The 19,645-nt window shown below is 52.5% G+C and overlaps 7 protein-coding genes across 7 annotated transcripts; 2 read left to right on the top strand and 5 right to left on the bottom strand.

Moving 5' to 3' along the window:
* Positions 1-435: 435 nt before the first annotated feature.
* Z517_02643 (uncharacterized protein) lies at positions 436-1,179 on the bottom strand (the record flags this gene model as incomplete). Its single annotated transcript, XM_013431752.1, has 1 exon — positions 436-1,179. The coding sequence occupies one exon, from the start codon at positions 1,177-1,179 to the stop codon at positions 436-438; it is 744 nt and encodes a 247-aa protein (XP_013287206.1).
* Positions 1,180-2,005: 826 nt separating this feature from the next.
* On the bottom strand, positions 2,006-3,808 carry Z517_02642 (uncharacterized protein; the record flags this gene model as incomplete). Its single annotated transcript, XM_013431751.1, has 1 exon — positions 2,006-3,808. One exon carries the CDS (start codon positions 3,806-3,808, stop codon positions 2,006-2,008), a length of 1,803 nt encoding a protein of 600 aa, XP_013287205.1.
* A 4,781-nt stretch (positions 3,809-8,589) lies between these two features.
* Z517_02641 (uncharacterized protein) lies at positions 8,590-9,562 on the bottom strand (the record flags this gene model as incomplete). The annotated part of the gene is made up of 2 exons (XM_013431750.1): positions 8,590-8,900; positions 8,971-9,562. 2 exons carry the CDS (start codon positions 9,560-9,562, stop codon positions 8,590-8,592), a joined length of 903 nt encoding a protein of 300 aa, XP_013287204.1.
* A 2,339-nt stretch (positions 9,563-11,901) lies between these two features.
* Z517_02640 (uncharacterized protein) lies at positions 11,902-13,044 on the top strand (the record flags this gene model as incomplete). The annotated part of the gene is made up of 1 exon (XM_013431749.1): positions 11,902-13,044. One exon carries the CDS (start codon positions 11,902-11,904, stop codon positions 13,042-13,044), a length of 1,143 nt encoding a protein of 380 aa, XP_013287203.1.
* An 808-nt stretch (positions 13,045-13,852) lies between these two features.
* On the bottom strand, positions 13,853-14,986 carry Z517_02639 (uncharacterized protein; the record flags this gene model as incomplete). The annotated part of the gene is made up of 3 exons (XM_013431748.1): positions 13,853-13,978; positions 14,004-14,870; positions 14,954-14,986. 3 exons carry the CDS (start codon positions 14,984-14,986, stop codon positions 13,853-13,855), a joined length of 1,026 nt encoding a protein of 341 aa, XP_013287202.1.
* Positions 14,987-15,758: 772 nt separating this feature from the next.
* On the top strand, positions 15,759-18,395 carry Z517_02638 (uncharacterized protein; the record flags this gene model as incomplete). Its single annotated transcript, XM_013431747.1, has 1 exon — positions 15,759-18,395. One exon carries the CDS (start codon positions 15,759-15,761, stop codon positions 18,393-18,395), a length of 2,637 nt encoding a protein of 878 aa, XP_013287201.1.
* A 583-nt stretch (positions 18,396-18,978) lies between these two features.
* On the bottom strand, positions 18,979-19,287 carry Z517_02637 (U6 snRNA-associated Sm-like protein LSm2; the record flags this gene model as incomplete). The annotated part of the gene is made up of 1 exon (XM_013431746.1): positions 18,979-19,287. The coding sequence occupies one exon, from the start codon at positions 19,285-19,287 to the stop codon at positions 18,979-18,981; it is 309 nt and encodes a 102-aa protein (XP_013287200.1).
* Between the last annotated feature and the right edge of the window lie 358 nt (positions 19,288-19,645).

Raw genomic sequence — 19,645 nt, 5'->3', positions numbered from 1 at the left:
TACACTATCTACAATAGTCCACGGGAAAACTGTTCTCCTGTGGTCCCCACAAACGTAAAAGGGGAGTGAGTCCTCGCTTAAATACAGGGGATATAGGGCATACCGAATACTGGTAGATGAGTGGTCAATGAAACAAAGTGACCTACCTAGGCAGGATACATAAGGTACACTGGACCTCCTCAACCGGCGTGCAAAAGGGACTTGGTAGCGGAAGACAGACAGAGAAAGAGAGAGAAAAAGAAAAAGAAACATGTTGATAAGGGGAAAGTCACGGCCCTTTGCTACGTTTGGAACCAAGAAGATCGTATCATTGTCAAAGAGCCAAATAACCAGCTCCAAAGCTCTATCTCTCAATCATTTTCTAATACCCCTCGCATACCGAGTCCTTCCGTTAAAACTCCAGATCCAATGTTGCACACGCTTCTTCATCACGATTCACGGCTTCACCGTGACCCCCAGGGCCTGACACGCCTTCTTCCAGTAGGCAATCCTGTCGTCGTCGACGGTGGTCTGCACGCATCCGGTGATGAAGGCGTCCTCCCAATTCTTCTGGCCGCCCTGGCGGACCAGCTTCTTCTGGGCGTCGGTGCAGTGGGTGCCGTAGTACCACGCGGCGGCGGCGAAGGAGTACTTGTCCGGCTGGACGAGGGCGAGGACCTGGTCTGCCTGGGCGCCCGTGAGGGAGGTCCCTGCGGCCGGGGGAGGCGCGATGGCGGCGACTTTGGCCTGCAGCTCCGGGATCGAGTTGGCGTACTGCTGCACAAAGGTCGGGGACATCATGGAGCGGGTGCCCTGGCCCGGCCGGCCCGGCGCGGGGAAGTGGTTGCGGTTGTACTTGAACTGGCCGCTCTCGTATACCATCCAGGAGAGCAGCGCGGCCTGTTCGGGTGCCGTGGTGACGTTGTACTCGGCAAAGCCGTCGACGAGGGCCTGCACGACGGGCAGCGACGACACGGCACATTCGTTCGGGTACGTGGCGCCGTCGCACGTGTTGGAGTCGGGGGCCATGTACAGCAGCTGGCGAACGGGGTCGGGGGGTCCACCGGCGTTGGAATTGGAATTGGAGTTGTCGCGCTGGTGCTGGAGATGGGCGGGAAAGTTCTTGGAGGGGGATGCCGCCGCTAGGGTGGTGGAAGCCACTGCGGCGGTGAACGAGAGAAGACTGATCAAGGAAATCATCTTTGGAGGGTGCTCTAGTACGTGGTTGGGGTGGTCGACGTCTTGGCTCGTTTGTTGGATTCTGCGTAACGAAAAGGAATATGTGAGGGTTATATTGAACACGGAGGAGTGAGCAAAGGCGGTCAAAGTTAGAAAGGTTGAGGAGGAGAGAAAGACTTTCACCGCAGTAGAAGCAGATACAAAGAATATGTTGGGTGACAAGAAGCCCGACGAGCAGAACAAAAGGTTGACATAAATAGATAAATTAAACAGTGAAATAAATGATCAAGGTCGAAGAAATGGAAGAGCGCAGTTACGACAAAGAACAACAGACAACAGACGACAGAAGGACGTCAACAAGGCGGCTACAACGAAAAGAAGGCGTCCAAACAAACAAAGCGGCCACAGCACCTCATCTTCAGAGAAACTCTTCTGCAGGCTCAAAAAACCCGACGAGTTGAACATGAGCTGCAGTGACTAGAATACACAGGCGGTTTCAGAAACACGAGATCAAGATCCAAAGCAGCCGCGAATTGGCTCAGAGACACCGTCGACTTTCAAACGAGGCTGGCATCAAAGTGTTTCATCTTACAACCAATCACAAGTGGCAGACAAATTCAGCTGAGGCCGTACAACAAAAATCCATATTTCAGTCTCAACATCTAACAAAATTGCATCAATACTTTTTCGCCTTTTCCTCCTTTTCCCAAGACCAGACCGGGTATCATTATGTCCATCACCTTTGTCCTTTTACTGTCCAAGTCCCTTCAACCGTAAATGCCTCAATTCGACAACGCCATCTGTATTGGCTCAAGCAGCAAACACCTCTTTGCATACTGATCAGACCTTACTCATCGTCTTCGGCCTCAGCATCCTCATCTTGTCCGTCGTTGTCTTCGCTTTCCATCACCCTGTCGGCATGCTTCTCATTGTGAGTGTACTGGAGGAGGCCAGCGTCGACGTGGTTGCCGTCGGTCATGTGGCTTTCGTCGTCTTCCTGCTTGACCTCCGCCTCCTTGTTTGATCTTTTGCTCCTCCTCTGTTGCCGGGGACGCTGACTCGGCGGAGCGGGTTCGAAACCCACCAGCCAGAACTCCCCTTTATTCTTCCCTTCTCTCACAATGCCTTCACTGATAGCCCACTGCTGGAGACCGTCGTCAATCACTTCGTCCTCGCTCTTCCGATGGTCCTTTTCAAAGTGTCTACCAACATGTTCCATCCTCTCATCCCAGCCAAGAGAATCTTTGCCGTCAGCAAACTTCTTGCCACAAAATCCGCATTTGGACTTTTGAGGCCCCTTGCGGCGGTCAACCCAGCAGCGAGCGCGGATCACTTCAAGCTCTGCTTCGAAGTTTTCTCGATCTTTCTTTGGCACGCTGCTCTCGGCCCTCTTGCTCCCGCTCCAGGGGGCATGCATGCGACGACAGTGCTGGGTGAAGAGGTCCTTGCGATTGAAGTCGTTAAACCCCCTGTGCTGAGTCCGCGCCGCCTTTGGTGAGCAAGTGCCCATATCGCACCGGTAGTAACCAAGCTGGATGTGTTGAGAATTGACATGCCGTTTCCACTCATTTTTGTTGCCGAACATGGCGCAGCAGCCGTAGTGGTGGAAAGCGCAAGGAAAATGCTTCGAGTCCGACTCGTCTTTGTTGACTGCCAGAGCCTTCTTCTTGATCTTGGACCGTGACCTGCCATTGTGTGATGTGTCGACGACCTGAGCAGACTTCTGCACACGAGCTTTGGGATCAATGACTGCTGTTGGACGCTGTGGTCCACGCAGAGAGTGGCGACGAGCGGTCCCGCCCTGCCCGCGGGTGGTAGATCCTCTGGGACGGAAGTCGGAGTCGGTATCGGTCTCATTCATCTCAGAGTCCTCCTCTTCGTCTTTCATAAATTCATCATCGTGAACTGGTTGGTCCGGTCCGGAGTCAGGAGGACTGAGGAGCTGTGCCGATAGCTCTGCCGATAGCTCTATCCCCGAGGGAAAGTCGATCCTGGAGTGGAATGCCTCCTTGGCATCGACCGGCTCGTCGTCTTGTTCTGGATCCGGCGTGACCTGGAGTTGTCTCATGCTGGGGATAGTGTGGGTGGCTGGGACAGGCGTGGAAGGATGGGGTGACATCAAGAGGGGTTGTGAGGCCCAGCTCTGGCTCGCGACTGAAGACGTCGCCAAAGGAGTGGCGTAGAATCCCTGTGGTGAGGGAGTCATGGGAACGATGAGGGAGTTCCGAGTTGCATCTGGACTGAGAGCATAGTCGCTCCCCGACGAATCGCTGTTGCTGGAGAGAGCAAACCCAAAAGGGTCCGTGGGAGACAGATGACGTTGGTGACGGCCTTGTTCAAATTCGTGACGGAAAAGGCCCAAGCCATCCAGTTGTGGCAGGGCTCTGGGTGCATCATCCCACATGGGCCGATGGCTGAAGCCCTGAGCGAGTTGGTCGTACGAGATACAGGAGTTTTGAAACCCGCCAGGTCTTGGGCAGTGAGCATTCATGTCATACAGAGGGAAGGTATCAAGGAGGGGATTGATGGTGTGAAATTCTCCGGGGATGGACCAAAACTGTGTGGGAGTGCCATGTTCGTCGGCGTCTCCATACCCATAATCTGGGCCCTCGCTCCCAAGCAAATCCTGGTAGTGTGAAGGACGATGCATGGTGCACCTAGCCAGAAGACAAGTGGACGTTGGCTGCAGACTGCAAGGTCCAGTATACGGGAAAACTGACTTGCGTGATGTTCCACCGTCAGTAGAGGTGGTACTGACAGGCAGAGAGAAAGAGAATGGGTGAGGAGGAAAGTTCATGAACCACTGGTATTGGGGAGGACGAGCATTTGGAGTATATGAATAAGATCACACATGTGTGGGTGGGCCACTATCGCCCTGTCCCAGCAGATAAACCAAACTGCAGTCAAGCGAAGGGAAAGGGGGGCAGCAACAGCATCACGGAATGAAGGAAAAGCGCATCGACACGAACGTGCGCCATGAACATGGTCTGGAGGGTGGAGGGACAAGGGGGGAGCCTTCGTTGGCCATCCAGTCAAGGCTAGGACTCCGTCTCTTCCAGGAGCCCCAGGACTTGCGCAGAGAGCAGAGCCGCATAAGTCAGTACTAAACCTCTTCTCGACTTGCCAGTGACCTTGACAGGGCGATCAGAAAAGGCAAGCTCGAGTCCCTAGTGCCGGAAACGTCGCCATGTCAATGGACCAGGGCATCAAGAGGGACTGACCGCCTCTCGTGCCATTGGCTGACCGGTGTGTCGCAGAACCGACCCCCAAGTCTGCCTTTGACGCCTTCGCCTAACGCTGCCCAAATCCCAGGGACACCGAACTCGTGCAAGTTGTCGCCCACTGCCACCACCGTTTTCTCGCGGCGAGGCGCTGCAGCTTTCCCTTTTGTGGGGAGTAGAGCCTTTAGCCCCCCTGCATGGCCCCGTCACGGCCACAAAACCTCACGAACCACAGACGATACACCATCAAGCCCTTTCTCATCGTGTGGTTGGACAGGTTCACCGTGTGTAGACTTGCTCTCTGGTATTTCGGTGGAAGAGCCCGATCAGCCCACGGCTGAACACCCTAGAGCGAAAATTTTGCGAAGCCCGTCCCTATTCGGGTAATCGCTTTCTTATTCAGTGAGCGAGAGAAGAGGGGCAGCACCTCGATTGGGAAGGGACCAGACACAATATGATTTAAGCGACAGATCTGGATTTCTGAGAAGAGGCGCTGGATTAGACGAGGTTGCGACCTGGAGTAAAAGAAGACAGGGTGTGGCTCCGCTCGTATTGACCCAGACATCACAAAAGCCCCTCTGATCCGGATAGGAAGGATGAGGGTCAACCAACTCTGGAGGGTCGGCACGATGGGGCCTCGGGGATCCACGAGACGACAAGACGGGGACCAACAAGGTTGGGGGGAAACTGGTAGCGGCCAGCCACGGGCTCCCAGGGTCAACGGAATAGCCCAAACTCAAAAAGATGCCAGATGATGCAGGGGTGGATGCTAAGAATATGACCGTGGCTTGACAGACACGAGAAGATGGCGCAACAACCCTGACTATCGAGACCATTCTGTGAGAAGTAGTTTTTGTGGCGGTTCTTGCTTTCGGAAAGTCTTGTCAATGGTGGACTTGGATTTCCCTTGCCGGGCATGAAGGAAAGTGTAATGTCAGGGTGGAAGAAGATAATGTCAGTGACGTGTCACCGCCATCTCCCCCGGGTGCATGCCAGGTTGATGCTGGAAGTCGACTGGCAGGGAGTGGAGCTAGAGCTAGCTCGTGGAGGTGTACGCGAGCAAAAAGGCGATGTAGTGGATATTCTTCGAACAAGGATGAGGAGGAGGAGTTGGTGGTGGTGGACGAAGAGGTTCCAGAGGGACCCAAAGGCGCGTCACAAGCTACTGGCGCAAACGGGAGGGCTAGCTATTGGATTGTCCTTCCCACCGAGTCATCGTGTCCAGATATGCAGGGGTTTCGGTCTCACAGGGTAAGTGAGGGAGGGCATCTGAAGGAGCTAGACATGCAGCTTGATGTTTTGTTACTCTAGGGCAAGCCAGCCATGGGGGCGGATCGTCATTCAGGACGGCGGGCGCAGGCAACACACCGCAGCACAGTAGCACCGTCGCACGCGCAGGACCGATCTTCCCAGCTAAAGCATGAAATGCGAAGCATCTGATAAGAGAATGTTTGTATGCCTTGTCGGAGACGGGATTTGCCAGCAGCCGCCGAGTGAGTGGGTGAGAGAGTGCGCCATGTACTCCGTACAAAAGTGAAACTCCAAAGTGGTCAGGCACGGGGTCGAATGACACCTCCTCGAGTTGAGAGGGTGGCAAATATCAAAACGAGAAGGAGGGAGACGGTCAGGGAACAAAAGTGCGTGTCCGAGGCGACAGAGTTGCTTGGGTTTGAGTGTGAGTCAGTGGGTCGACTTTGAGGTTTGAGGGTCTGGCAGTCTGGATAGAGTCAACCACGCGCTCACAAGGTCGATGGGTCAACGAATACCTAAACAAAGAGTTGAGTCCAGGTACCAGTTCGTACTGAAGGCGACAGGCAGAGTCTAGTAGTAGTGGATACGGAGGTGGAGACCAGCACATTTTGGACGCCTGGAGGGATGGAAGATGGAAGCTCTGGGAAGACGGGATCGTAGATTAGCGGAGGCATCGTCACAATGACAAACAAGCAGCAGCAGCAACACCACCAGCACTAAGCAGCTCCGACCTGTTGATGAGCAATGGAAAGCCACAGACGCCCGAAATGGAATAACTATTGTACTTCGTATAGTTGAGATCCTTACCTGTAGCTCCTGGTCTCCAGAGTAGGTAGGTAGCTTACCAGAGGCTAACCAGATAGGTGACCCCCAGGGGACCCGCCCCCATGATGCCCAAAGTTGTCGAACCAGTGTCAAGTTCCCCCAAGCGAAAGCCCTGGTGGCCCTTCGACTGCGTTATGTGAGCGCCTGTTTCCACTATTTCTCGTTTCTACTCGTGGCCGCCAAAAGCTACCTAAGCAAACGAGTAAAAAAGCAAAAAACTCGATGGGAAACGCTCCCCTCTCGTGGGTCTCGGTCCGGATCATGGCTTTCCCCTCCCCTGCTTTCCCCTTTCCTTTCCTTTTCTTTTCTTCGGCGTCTGGCATCCACCTGGAAGTTCCCGCGGCGGATGGGTGGAATGGACCACACTGCTTCTTGTACTTTGTCTGGGTCTACAAACGAGCACCGCCAACTAGTCACTGCGCCATTATTGACACTTGCTCTCTCTCTTCCCCTAAGAAAATAATTACCTATCTAGGAAGTTTTCGCAAACATCTAAGCTGACAGACTAAAAGCTTGTGGCAGGGTGGCCTGGTGGCCCTTTGCCTGGGAGCTGCGCTACTTGTTCCAGAGTTTTGGCTCTTTTCGCCCATGATCGACGACGCAAGCACGTATTCTTTCTCTGTCATCACTGTGAATTGCCAGCCACTTTGAGCCAATCTAGCCCCCAACAAGTGAAGTTTGTTTTCTATTCTGACCATGTAATCGTATTGTGCTGATCATCTCATGCTCGCATCGTCATATGGTGAGGTGCCACCACTATCTCATGTCCCGTTTGAATTTCCCTCCAATGGTCCGATCAAAAACCCCGACAGCACCAGACTGTAAACTGATGCCTGGTGTCCACTTGGAAGAATGTCCACAAGGTCCTCGGATGCTGCAGCATTAGCGTATCGCCCTCAATCCTCGCCTACAAGAAATAGATGGCAACGAATTGTTACCGATTCCAATCGTCTCCCCTTATCTGTCCTTGCTCCCTGGTCTGCCGTTCCAGCGACGCCTCCCCTCCAGAACTTCGGACCTGCCATCCGCCGTTGCTACAAAGTACAGTCGCTCGTCCCTTCTGATTGATCAACTGTACTGCGAGACACCTCAACATTTATTGCGGTGGCGTCTCTCGACTTGGACGCCCACAAAGGAAGAGGAGGAATTGTGGTGTGACCCCCACAATTGGTTGCGACTATCAAAGCCCCGAGCTCTGCTAGTCTGGAATTCCAATTCCCTTGTTCCTGGTCATTCGGCTGTCCTGGGTCTTCAGCTCTTCCGAATAATAACATGGGGATGGAGATTGCAGGATTTGAGCGCTGGCGTGGCCGAGAACCTCGACGCTTCCGCAATGATAGCGTCGGCCTAGACTTTCGCCAGTTATCCCCCCCATGAAGTCAATCACTATTCTTTGTTTCTTCGTCACCACTTTGCTAATTGCGCTTAGCCAAAAGATCTCTCGATAACCCACGTGGTCACCCTTGTCTAGCTGAAGCCTCTTTTCTAGGTGCCTCCCCCAGAACCGAAAGGGCCCTCCTCCAAGCCAGCCACCCAAGAGTCGAGTAACCTGTCCCCTGTCTGCCCCTTGGATACCTTCACGGCCTCAGATTCTTGTGAAGAGAGTGCACTAGAGAAAGCGAACACTGAATACGGGGTAGGCTGTAGCATCTTCGTTGTTCGTCCAAAGCCCAAGGTTTTACGTCAACTGTTTCAATTCGCTAATAGAATGAGCCAGGTCACGACCTTCTTCTCAATCACCATCCCCTACGCTTTCACCCAGTTTGGATCGCAGGTCTCCTTTGGACCAACAGCTTCCTTCACCTTCACCAATCCGCTCCTCATGGCGTTTCGCTCCGCGTGATCCATCTGATACAGCTTCCCGTTTGAGCCTTGCTCTCGCGGTGTTTTGCATCCGTCCCTTACTAATCCGGACTCGCCCAAGTCTAGAACATGTTCCTGGGCTGCTTCCCCAACTTACGCCTATTTGGTCAAAGCTGGAGCCCTTTTCGGTGGGGAGCACAATAATACTTCTCCCATAGCGCATCGCCGTGTTGAATTTTGCCAGACACACGCAACAAACGCTGCGCATCATGATACCTATTTCGTCCTGAGTCGCAGACTCCCTTCGCTTCCTGACTGCGAACCTTTTCCGTTACTGGGAAATCTCGCGCACTCGGACCCTCATCCCACCATTGTCATACCAGTCGTAGTCTTTCTTGGGTCTGGGATCGTGCCTCTCAATCACCGTCACTTCATCACCGGGTCTCAAGATTCCAGAGCCCGATTGCCCGTCTTCTCGGGAGCGTGAGCGGGACCGTCGTCTTCGGCCCCTGCGGACACGGTCTTGCCGATTCTCCTCATCACCGCGTTCAGGCTCACTCATGTATCCCAAGGACGACGAACGAACAGGCGGTGGACTAGGGGCATGTAGCCCTTGATAGCTATCCTCTTCCTGGCTTTCGTCTGCATTTACCCAGTCAGCAACAGAAGTTGACTAAATGCAGCCTCCAAGTTGACGCTCTTACCTTCATACTCATGTAACGTACACCTGTCGTGATAGCGCTGAGCCGATCGAGACCGCAAGCGTATGTGTCCGTGGTGATCACTTGCACGATTGTTCTCCGAAGCATCCACACTCCGTGAGCGATGGCTGGAATAGTGGACAGGCACAGACGCGTATCTGCTCCTGAAAGATGTTGGTCCACGTTGAGGAGAATATCTCTCCCGAGAGCGAGTATGTGGTGTTCCCGCAAAATAGTGCTGTTGTCTTGCTGCCCGATCTTCAATTGGTGGTGTCCCAACAAAAGGGTCTGAGTATTGTCTTCTGAGAATTCTTGGACCTGGTGTTGGCTGTCTTGAGTGTGAACGCTGTCTCCTCGCTGCGTCATCTTCGTAAACCCTGCCCTCGAAACCTTCATAATTCTGCCTCTGTCCTCCACGATCGCCATCGTCAAAGGATCGCTCGCCAAGGGGAGAAAGGTGAAGTCGTTGAGTGTGCCTGACCAGGCCTCTATCTGCAGCTTCGCGACGCTGATATCTCCGCTGGCCGCTGCCATATGGCTCTTCTTCCAGACTCGACGAGGTCGAGTTGTCATAAGACGGAACTCTGTAGGGTTGATGGTCATAGTCGATTAGCTTGGTGCGACCCCTTGATCGAGCTCGACTTCGTGATCGGTGTCTCTGTGATTGGTAGGTCGACGAGCTTCGGCGAGGCAGGGTACGCGGCCGGTGGCGTCGTGGCCTAGGCGAAGGAACACTGTCTGAAGTATCACCATCTTCACTGTCCGTGGCCTCCTTTCTGCATTTTTGACAGATCGTTTTGCCTGGAAGTTGTCCTGGTTGGATGGGGTGCTTGTAGTGATAGCGAGCAGACCGGTATCGACCACAGATCTCACACTTATATCTCACATCCCCTAGTGTAGCTGCCGGACCCTGGAGCGGTACCTGCGGTCCGTATGATTGGGTCTGTGACGATCCTGTAATTGCAGGTATTCCTGTGGGCATGCCTGGTGGCATACCTGGTGGGCCAGCTAGGAAAGGCTGAGGTTGAGACACAAACGGCAAGGGTGGTGGGAAAAGGGTCGCTGGCTGAGGTCCCATAGGATGAGGCGGTATTGATCCGATTGGAAAGATGCCTTGTGGGAGAGCTGCTGGGATGAACGGAGCCTGTGGCATTATTGCATGTTCTTGACCATTATTTTTGTCCCTGGTGTCTGACTGGATTTGGCCCTGCTGGTGTGGAAGTAGGTACATAGTGACAGGCTGTGGTTGAGCCTGAGAGGTAGGAGCCATTGGAGGAGCAGGATGAGAACCAGAAGCCGCAGGAGGATCGAGTGAAGTGGGCGCAGGCAGCGTAATGGGAGTGTCAGTTGCAGTGACGCACCGAACGTGATTGTCTTGCCGTGAGTCCCTAAGTGAGAAGAGTGAGCGAGCGCTTCGGCGGAGCAATGCCTGGAAAAGAAGTTCTCTTGCGGAGGACATATTTGACTTCTTTCTGACAAAGTAAGCACGACCGTCTGGACCACGCTCGATCCAGGTTGAACGTGTCTTCATAGTGAGCTCAGGTAATGATAAAGTGATGTGGTTGCACTTGTGAGAGGATGTGACTCTGAGCTGAGAGGGCAGGTGCACACTAACCTTGGGGGAGCATTGACATCGTTCACAAACCCAAAATAGGCATCATATGAAGGGTAGTAGGTGCGTGAATTACCAGGCATACAGTAGTACGAGCCGTATGGTGCTTGCCACATGATGGTGCGGTAGAATCGAGGACCCTGGTTCAATTGATGATTGTAGAGGCAAACAATGGCCGTCACCTTTACATATTCCACAATTTCCGCCAGAATGCCATGTCAAGGGTGGAGGGAAGAAGATATTGGATACTTGACGTTCTGAACAATCACGACAGCCAGGAGAACCATAGTCCAAGTACTAGGAAACAATAAGAGGAGGGAAGGTGAGGAAACAAGCCTTAGACTGCATGGCGATGGTGTGCACAGGGCAAGGGAAAAGCAAATACGAGCCACTCTTCACTTGCACCTTGTGGTTCGTGGCTCTAACAGTTGCCAGTGGAGAACTGCGATAACATCAGGTGAAGTGAAGATGGTGGCCTGCTGCCATAGACCGAGCCTTGTGGTAAGTTTCGAATGGACGTCCTCCTCTCCGTCTTCTTCTCTCCTTCCCTCCCTCGGCACGCACCGATCACATCGTGTAGTCCTCTTTACTAGAATCAAGCCGGAAAGGAGAATGCTGCGACATGAAGCTCTTCTGATCTGTTTGGCCTCGGTCCAACTGGGTACTCGACGGTAGGGATATAGTGTAGGCTGGACGGTCTAATTCGACCTTTCCATGAATCGTATTCATCCAATGCAATATTCATGGCCGTGTGGAGTGGGCAATAGGTTGATTTGCTGCCCTTCTCAAGCACAACGTCGAATGTCGTTGCTTGAAGCCTTGTAAGTAACGATCCGAGCCTCGTCATAATTAGCGTGCAAAGTCGTCAACACCGGAAGGTACTTGGGAAGGAGTGACACAAAATGTCGAATCTCCCCATGTTGATATTCATCGTACGAGACATATTCAGGCGTGAAGATCGAGAGGAAGGCTATGGTAGAATATGGATTGCTGGTGCCTCGTACAACAGGTTCGTACAGTAGGTTAGGCAGAAGGGTCCTTCAACACGCACACACGTAAATGCGGCGTCGTCATCGTGTATCTGGGACTCCCATTTCTGATTGGCGGGTTCAAGAATTCCTGCTTGTCCATGCACTCGCTTGTAGGCAACTATTGTGCGAAACCTGCTACTGACTTCGAATCGCTCCATTGAAATCCAAAGGACGACAGACACCCAAATATCTCAAGACCGGCCGCCTCATTTTACTCTCCATATCCTGAAATGTGATTGTCACGGTGCACTTGACGCAAATGACTTCGCACTGAAATCCCGGTCACTTCGAACCTAACCATGGCTCCATTCAGTGAGGCCGACACCAAGATCTACCGCAGAGATGTGGCTTCAGGCGGTCGAGCCCTCTCTGCGGCAGAACGTGAGAAGCTCTTACAACGATATCTTCCTACACCACCCTCAGAATCTTCGCAGAAAGATTCACAACCGCTCAGTACCTCCCAACGCTCGAGAACAAGAGGGCACAGGAGAAGAGTGCGGCCTTTCCTGAAGTCGAAGCTACATTTTTTGATCTTCTTCCTCATACAACTCATCTTTGGCATATACATTCGCCTGCGCCAGATCTACCATGCCACCGTTTACCGTTTACTCGGCATCAGGCACCATCACCACCGCACCCCAGAATATATACAGAAAGATGTCAAGAACCTCGACCGCATACCTGAGCACCTTAGTGTGATATTGAAGTTCAAGTCAGAGGAAGATGGTGGACTAGAAGCATTAATGGATGAGGTTGCAGAGCTCTGTGCTTGGTCCGCAGCTGCTGGAATCCCCCTACTGAGTGTCTACGAAAAGTCGGGGATATTGAAGACGTACATGGTGTCTTTACAAGAGCTGGTGAAGCAGAGACTTTCGTCTTACTTCGGTGCCCCCCCAGCGGCGCCGACTCTGAGAGTGTTTGCTCCCAACCATCCCTCCATGAACCTGTCGCGGACGCCCTCACCGCTACTCACAGCACAATCAGTTCCCGATGGAATTGAAGACTCGGGCGCCGACACGCCGCCACCCCATCTGGACCTTCTCCTGCTGTCCGCCACGGACGGACGAGACACACTGGTCGACTTGACCAGGACCCTAGCCGAGATGGCCCAAGCTCAAAAGTTGCGCCCCAAGGACATAACCTCCAATCTCATCAACACCGAAATCAGCGCGACGACCGCGATCCCGAACTCGAAGCTCGCGGGCGCCGAGCGACCTGCTGGGAAAGAGGTTGAAGCTGGCGAACCAGACCTTGTCATCGTGTTTGGCCCAGTTGTGAAGCTGGACGGATACCCACCGTGGCAGATCCGGCTAAGCGAGATCTTCTGCGTGGGCGACTCTGGGGGTGATGTTTCTGGCAGCGGCAGCACGAGGGTTGAGTATCAGGCCTTCCTCAGAGCGCTGTGGAAATACGCCGGGGCAAATTTCAATTTTGGGAGATGACAGACTTGTACACATTTACGGGACAACCGATGGCGATGGGCATCGAGCTCTTAGCCGCGCCCCATGGACAGACAAAATCATATAAGATTTCCTGATGCTCTTGCGAAAAACGGCTATTATACAGCGAGATAAGATACCCTGCAATGAATACATGCGAACTCGCCCAATCCCCTGGTGGGATTCCATGCAAGCTGTGTCCTCCTGTTTCCGTCCTACTGCCTAGATCACACGTGCAATCGTCCGTTTCATGGTCGTGTGGTCCTACCTCGTCCAGAACCTCCCAAAAAGGAGGAGATGTCGGCTTTTGCCAACTAAACATTCCAGATACAGAGCTCGGACATAGCAATCGACGGATTCGAGGGCATGTCGAAGTGACTGGCTGTAAGTGATTGATGGTAATGGTGATGGTGGTGATGATGATCGTATGTATCTATCAGGAGTCAGCCGGGGCCTCTGCCATGCCACAGCGCTGTAGAGATCGCGCCTCTCAGACTCACTCTGGCTTGTTCGTGGTTTGGAGATATGTAAGCCCCCCTGTTTGGACCTCCGGCTTCAATCTGGCATGTTGGAGGCTAAAGGTAGACACTGCTGACAATGTGACGTTGTCCTCTTCCCAAGCCTGTAGCGTTCCTTCAGATATACCTGCTTCAAGTATCTGCTTGAGTTACAGGCTCTTTCATGCTGTCGAAGCTCCTGAATAGTCGAAGCGGAGAACGCCACGTTGTGCAATCCAACGCATTCAGAAGGAATTTGCAACCTCCAACTCCATGCTTTAATGGGATGAAACACCCTCATGTCCTGCAAAACTTTAGTCATCGTAATCATCATCGTAGCCGGTATAAGTTTCCCACATCTCATCGTTTCGATTCGAGTGAACGAGGGAATGCATGACGCGCTCATAAGTCCACATTGTGACGGCTGATGCTGGCGCGGCCTACATTTCACAATCAGCCACTGACGGCAGACCCTGTGAGAGAGAAGAAAGGACTTGCCTTGATCAAGCTGACAGTCAGTCCTCGATACCAACCTCGATAGCCTTCCTTAGCCCAAATTGTGGTGAGTGCACGAATAACGCCCGTATATTCGGGAATGTTCGTATGAATATACCTGCTCCTCGTCGGGCCCTGCACCTGCAGTCGCTTCCTGACCAGGTCCAGAGGGAAGACAGCGGTCTTCGCAAAGATACTGGCAAATACACCAGCAGTGGCATCGCCGGAGCCGAATGGTAAGGTCTTGCCTCCAATGTACTGATGTAGGAACTCGTAGCTCATGAAGAAGAGGCCCATATAAGGGACTATCTGGCCTAGCGCAGCACTGAGGCCGCGGAAGAAACCGCTAGGTCCCTCGCGGCGGATAATGTCTTGAACAGAATTGGCGAGTCCTGTATAGATCTTTTGCGGACCCTGCGCAGCGAACCGTGTCCGGAGAAGATCCAATGGATAAGTAATGGAAGTTGCGGCGGCGCCAGCTCCTGCTCCGCTGATGAACGATTCAATCGATGGCGGCGGACGTGTCGGAAGCATAGCCTGAGCTTGGGTAATGGAGCGATAGGCCGTAAACTGGACGCCGCCATATGTGATATACATGAGCTCGGCGGGAATATTGCCCTTCCACAGCGCGCGGATACCCTCATCTCTCACGATTGCGCGCAAAGTCGAAAACACACCCTTGTAGATTGGGCCTTTGATACCATCGCAAGATAGCGGATCAGAGAGTGAGTGTGGCTGAAGCTGAAGTCGAATTTTGACCACGTCTAATGGAGCGATGACGAATCTGGACACGAGGCCTGCGACACCACCGGCTATAACGACTTGCTGTCTCGTGCCCTGGTACAGAGGAGAGAAGATAAGCACATCTAATCAAATGAAAGAGAAGCTTCTAAACATACGGATAGGTTGGATGGACTTACCTCGTCCTTAAGACGCTCGATCTCCTTCGACATGCGCCCTGGACTGGCTCACCGCAAGCCGCTCCACCGGTGGTGAGGTGTTTGTGGTGACAAGATTGCGGTGGTTGTGGGAGAGAGAATCAAAGAAGCAAGAGGAAGAGCGATGACATCGTTTATGCGTTTATGCGATTATCGACTGGTGCCAGTCATGCCCGCGTCACCGGGCGCTTTTCGCGTTGGGGAAGCTATTTGGCGAGCAGTGGTGGTTGCGCACGTGAGTTCGCGTATCCTTTCGATTGCAGAATACAAGATGGTTAGGTGAGGTTTCACGACATCGCCAGTCTTGCCATGATTGGTATTTTCATGTAAAGCGATTCTAGGATCTAATTCAGATAGGATTCGTTGTTTGAAAGGAAAGCACCATTTTCATGAATTGGTCGTTGTAGGAGGGTCGAAGAGAAAGGGTGGGGATGGGTTTGGAGCGCGTCATGAGTTGTACTTGTGAAGATTTAATCAACGTCCGACTTCACACATCGTGGTAAATTCACAGCTTGGTGACGAGTCGCCGCCATCCTCTTCTTCAAACTTTCATCGTTGTATCATCAAAGATGTTTTCCGTTACTCCGGTGGCGCATTTGATCCTACAAAGATGTTTCGCAACCCTCGAGAGAATGCATCTCTCCCGATAGACGAGCGAGTCCTTCCCTACCTTGGCCGGCCTCCAACCCCTCCCCTTGCGGGCCCAAAAAGGAGTCCCTACTTCTCATTACCCGCCCAGTACGCTCAAGAGGTTGCAGATCAAGCCTCCAAAAAAAAGAGATCCCCCATGTCCAAGGCTTCCACATCCGGTCGTCAACCCTCCTCAAAGACTTCTGTGGCGAAGAGAAACGGGTCTGGTCAGAATCAGACCATACTCAACTTCTTCGCAAAGTCAGACAAGAATGATATCACCGGCGCGGCTACGAGTGCTCCTCCTCCCTTGTTCTTCAAGGATGTGCAGTCTACTATTGAAGCGCAGGGATTAGAGGAGAACGACGCCCGATTTCACGAAAATGGCGGGTCCATCAAGAAGAGGCGAATTCATGATGATGATGAGGAGAACTTCGAGGACCTTGTTCGCACCCCCTCACCTGGACTTGAGAGTGGTGCTGGTGAAGCCAGGATGGAGCAGAACTTACACAGTGGGAATGCAGAGCCAGTGAAGCCACCCAAGAAGTACAGAGGTGGATTCCTGGATGACTCAAGTGACGAGGAAGATATTGCCTGGACTGCGGCCATCAATAGTGCTGCCAATGTCGCCGATACCACGGAGCAAGTACGAGACACTAGCAACTTGGAGTCTGGGAGCACCATTGACGTCGATATAGGACCCAGGACCACAAGAAATGTCTCCCACCTGTTTGACTCGGATCCTGTCTCCAGGAAAACCAGTGCCACCGACCAAGATAGGTATGAAGATTCGGCAATCCCTAGGAGAGATGTCCCACACTTGACACGTGAAGAAACAAGTGTTTTCGAGCCTGGAGATTTTGGAGATGATGAATTTGAGAATGATGAATTCTTCGAAGGAGGGGAAGAATACATGGAACGCAAGTGGATGGAGGAGCAACGGGAGATGGGGATGGACTTTGACAACGAGGACTCGAAGTCAGAGACTGAGAGCGTCAGAACGCCACGAAGCGTTGTCGACGATGACGTTCAAGTTGATGCCGAGGAAGCTGGTGGCATTTCAGTCTGCCCAATGTGTACTGGGAACTTGAGAGGACTCTCCGAAAACCAGGCATCGGCACATGTTAATGCCTGTCTCGATGGTAATGCTGAACCACTTTCAGAAGCACACGATTCTCGATCTGCAAACGAAACTCGCATGTCCACCGACGTTGGTGAAGCGGCTGATGTGCCAAAGCGGTTCCAGCGTGCGGCAGTTGCTCGTCCTGCCCAATCCAACCCTTTTGCTGCTTCGAAAAATGGGAAGGGAGGTTCTGCCTTTGCTAGGCTCATGTTTGGCCATGCAGAAGACGCTGCTTGGGCTGAGGCTGCTGCCCATGAAGCTCGATCTCGTGGGAAACCAGCCTATCAACGTACCTGCCCCTTCTACAAGATCATGCCTGGCTTTTACATCTGTGTCGACGCCTTTCGGTATGGCAAAGTTGAGAATCAAAACGCCTACTTTCTCAGTCATTTCCACAGTGATCATTATATTGGCCTCACCTCTTCATGGTGCCACGGGCCCATTTACGCCAGCAAAGTTACCTGCAATCTAATGGTTCAGCAGCTGAAAGTCGATCCCAAATGGATAGTTCCACTAGAATTCGAGAAGAAGATCGAGGTGCCGAATACAAAGGGGGTCTTCGTCACCATGATTCCTGCCAACCACTGCCCTGGGTCGTCGCTCTACCTGTTTGAAAAAATCACGGGTAAGAACAAAGATGGATCTCCAAAGCCAACCCGTATCCTTCATTGTGGGGACTTTCGGGCGTGTCCAGCACATGTTGCTCATCCTCTCCTGCGTCCTGATGTTATCGACAGCGTCACCGGCCTAACCAAGCAACAAGTTATCGACACCTGCTACCTGGACACGACCTATTTGACTCCTAAGTACGCATTTCCAAGCCAACATGATGTCATTGATGCCTGTGCTCAGATGTGTGTCAGTCTGTCCAAGGAGATTGTGGACGACAGTGACGATTGGGAGAAAGTTAAAGCCAACCGCGCCGGTAGTGCGATGAAGAAGTTCCTTGAACAGGGTGAGGCCACCATCGTGAGGCCGGATGATGAGGAGGCAGAGAGGAAACCGAAATTACGAGGACGTCTGTTAGTTGTCATCGGCACCTATTCGATCGGCAAGGAGCGAATCTGCCTAGGAATCGCCAAAGCTCTGAACTCCAAGATCTATGCTCCGCCCTCAAAGATGCGCATCTGTCTGTGCCTCGAAGATCCCGAACTCAATGCCAGACTAACGAAGAACCCACTTGAGGCACAGGTTCACATGCAGACATTGATGGAGATCCGAGCCGAAACACTTCACGACTATATGATGACTTACAAAGGTCATTTTGCTCGCGTGGTTGGTTTCCGACCAACGGGCTGGTCTTACCGGCCCCCAACATCACGCTTCACTGAGAACCCGGCCGTCAGTACCGTGCTGCATTCCGATGGGTGGAAAACACGATATACTATGCGCGACCTGGCTCCTCAACGTGGAAGCACAAGGGAGTCGAACTGCTTTGGAGTGCCTTACTCTGAGCATAGTTCCTTCCGGGAGCTGACCATGTTTTGCTGCGCTCTCAGGATCAACCGCATTGTTCCGACGGTTAATGTGGGAAGTGCGAGGTCTAGAGAGAAAATGAAGGGATGGATCGAAAAGTGGGAGGCTGAAAAGAGGAAAAATGGATTGTTTACAGTTCAGGCAGGGGCTGAGGGATGGGGAAGTGGGGATGGGAAGCTGAGCTATGGAGTATAGTCGTGCGATCCATGATACCATGTCGATGCACAGATGAGTGTCATGAGTTGTCACGCAGACCCTGATAGCCGTTCTTGCGGACTTGAGATGGTGCGTAGGAGGGCAAGGCTGTTGTCATTGTATCTCGTACGAGCATCCATGCATAAGAGGGGAGCTATCAAGTCCAACTCAGTGGTTTGGAAGAAGTCGGCGACCAGCCAAACACCCATACCCATGCTCCAGCATTGATCTCGTCCAATAGAATCATTTGTAAATCAATAATTTTCCCTGGCCACATCTGAATGGTGCACTGGAACCGGCAAGTGACTCCCTCGGGGCGATGACCTGTCGTTTTCTTCGAAGGTCGTTTGCCACATCCGGGAGAATGTTCTCAGCATGCTGCAGACCATGAGATGGTACCTTCACGCATCTCAATCAGAGCAATAAACCCCATCTCTACACCGCCACCGTTGCTGCGAGCCATCTAGCTCTGCCATGTTTCGCGACGCGGTGTCGATAGGACATGCTTTCACAAGCCATTTTGGTTCCATTTAGTGCCCATGGTAATGTTATTCGCAGCTCATTTTGCCTTGTCGCCATTTTTTTATGTCCCTTTTCCCTTCTGACTCATTGCTTCTCTGCGACAAGCATCCTCCAACAGGCCCCTGTCGACCTTATCAGGTGGCAAGTGAACATATCTTACCACCGAGCCTCTTATAAAGATGTTCTTCACGGAAGACAGATGAGGGTATTTCAATTCATCCAGCACTGTGATATCGTCGAGTTTGATGTTTAGGTATTGATCGACGGACTTTAACGTGCCACGGATGGAAATATCGTTTTTCAGTTCGACCGTGACGGTCTGCTGGGTCAGGGTTTTGAAGAAGCTGTTTGTCCAGTCAGTGCAAGTCATGAGCGAGCGCATTGAGGGTTAGGATAGAGTACCTGAAGAACAGCATGGTGGGTGGCTAATAATGTCGGTGCGCCAGCAATGTCGTTTAATGCTGCGCCCTGGAATTCAATTTGCGTTCGTCGCGACTCAAGAATACGACCACTCACAACTGCCCGCTCACGGTGTGGTAGAGACATGGTTCCGCAGCGGAAACAATGCCAAGGAATCCGGAGGAAGTGCGGCCGTGGCCTTTTTGACCCGCAGAATTTTCTAGGGTGAAGTATGAGAATTCAAAGCAACCGTTCTCCTCATCTTGGTTCTGGTACAGATTTGCCAACCTTATCCTGGCTTTGCTCCACTGATAGACCGGTTTGATATT

This window comes from Fonsecaea pedrosoi, assembly GCF_000835455.1.
Source record: "Fonsecaea pedrosoi CBS 271.37 unplaced genomic scaffold supercont1.2, whole genome shotgun sequence".
Classification (NCBI taxonomy): Eukaryota; Fungi; Ascomycota; class Eurotiomycetes; order Chaetothyriales; family Herpotrichiellaceae; genus Fonsecaea; species Fonsecaea pedrosoi.
Note: the sequence above shows the minus strand (reverse complement) of the source record. Positions and strands in the feature narration are given on the sequence as shown.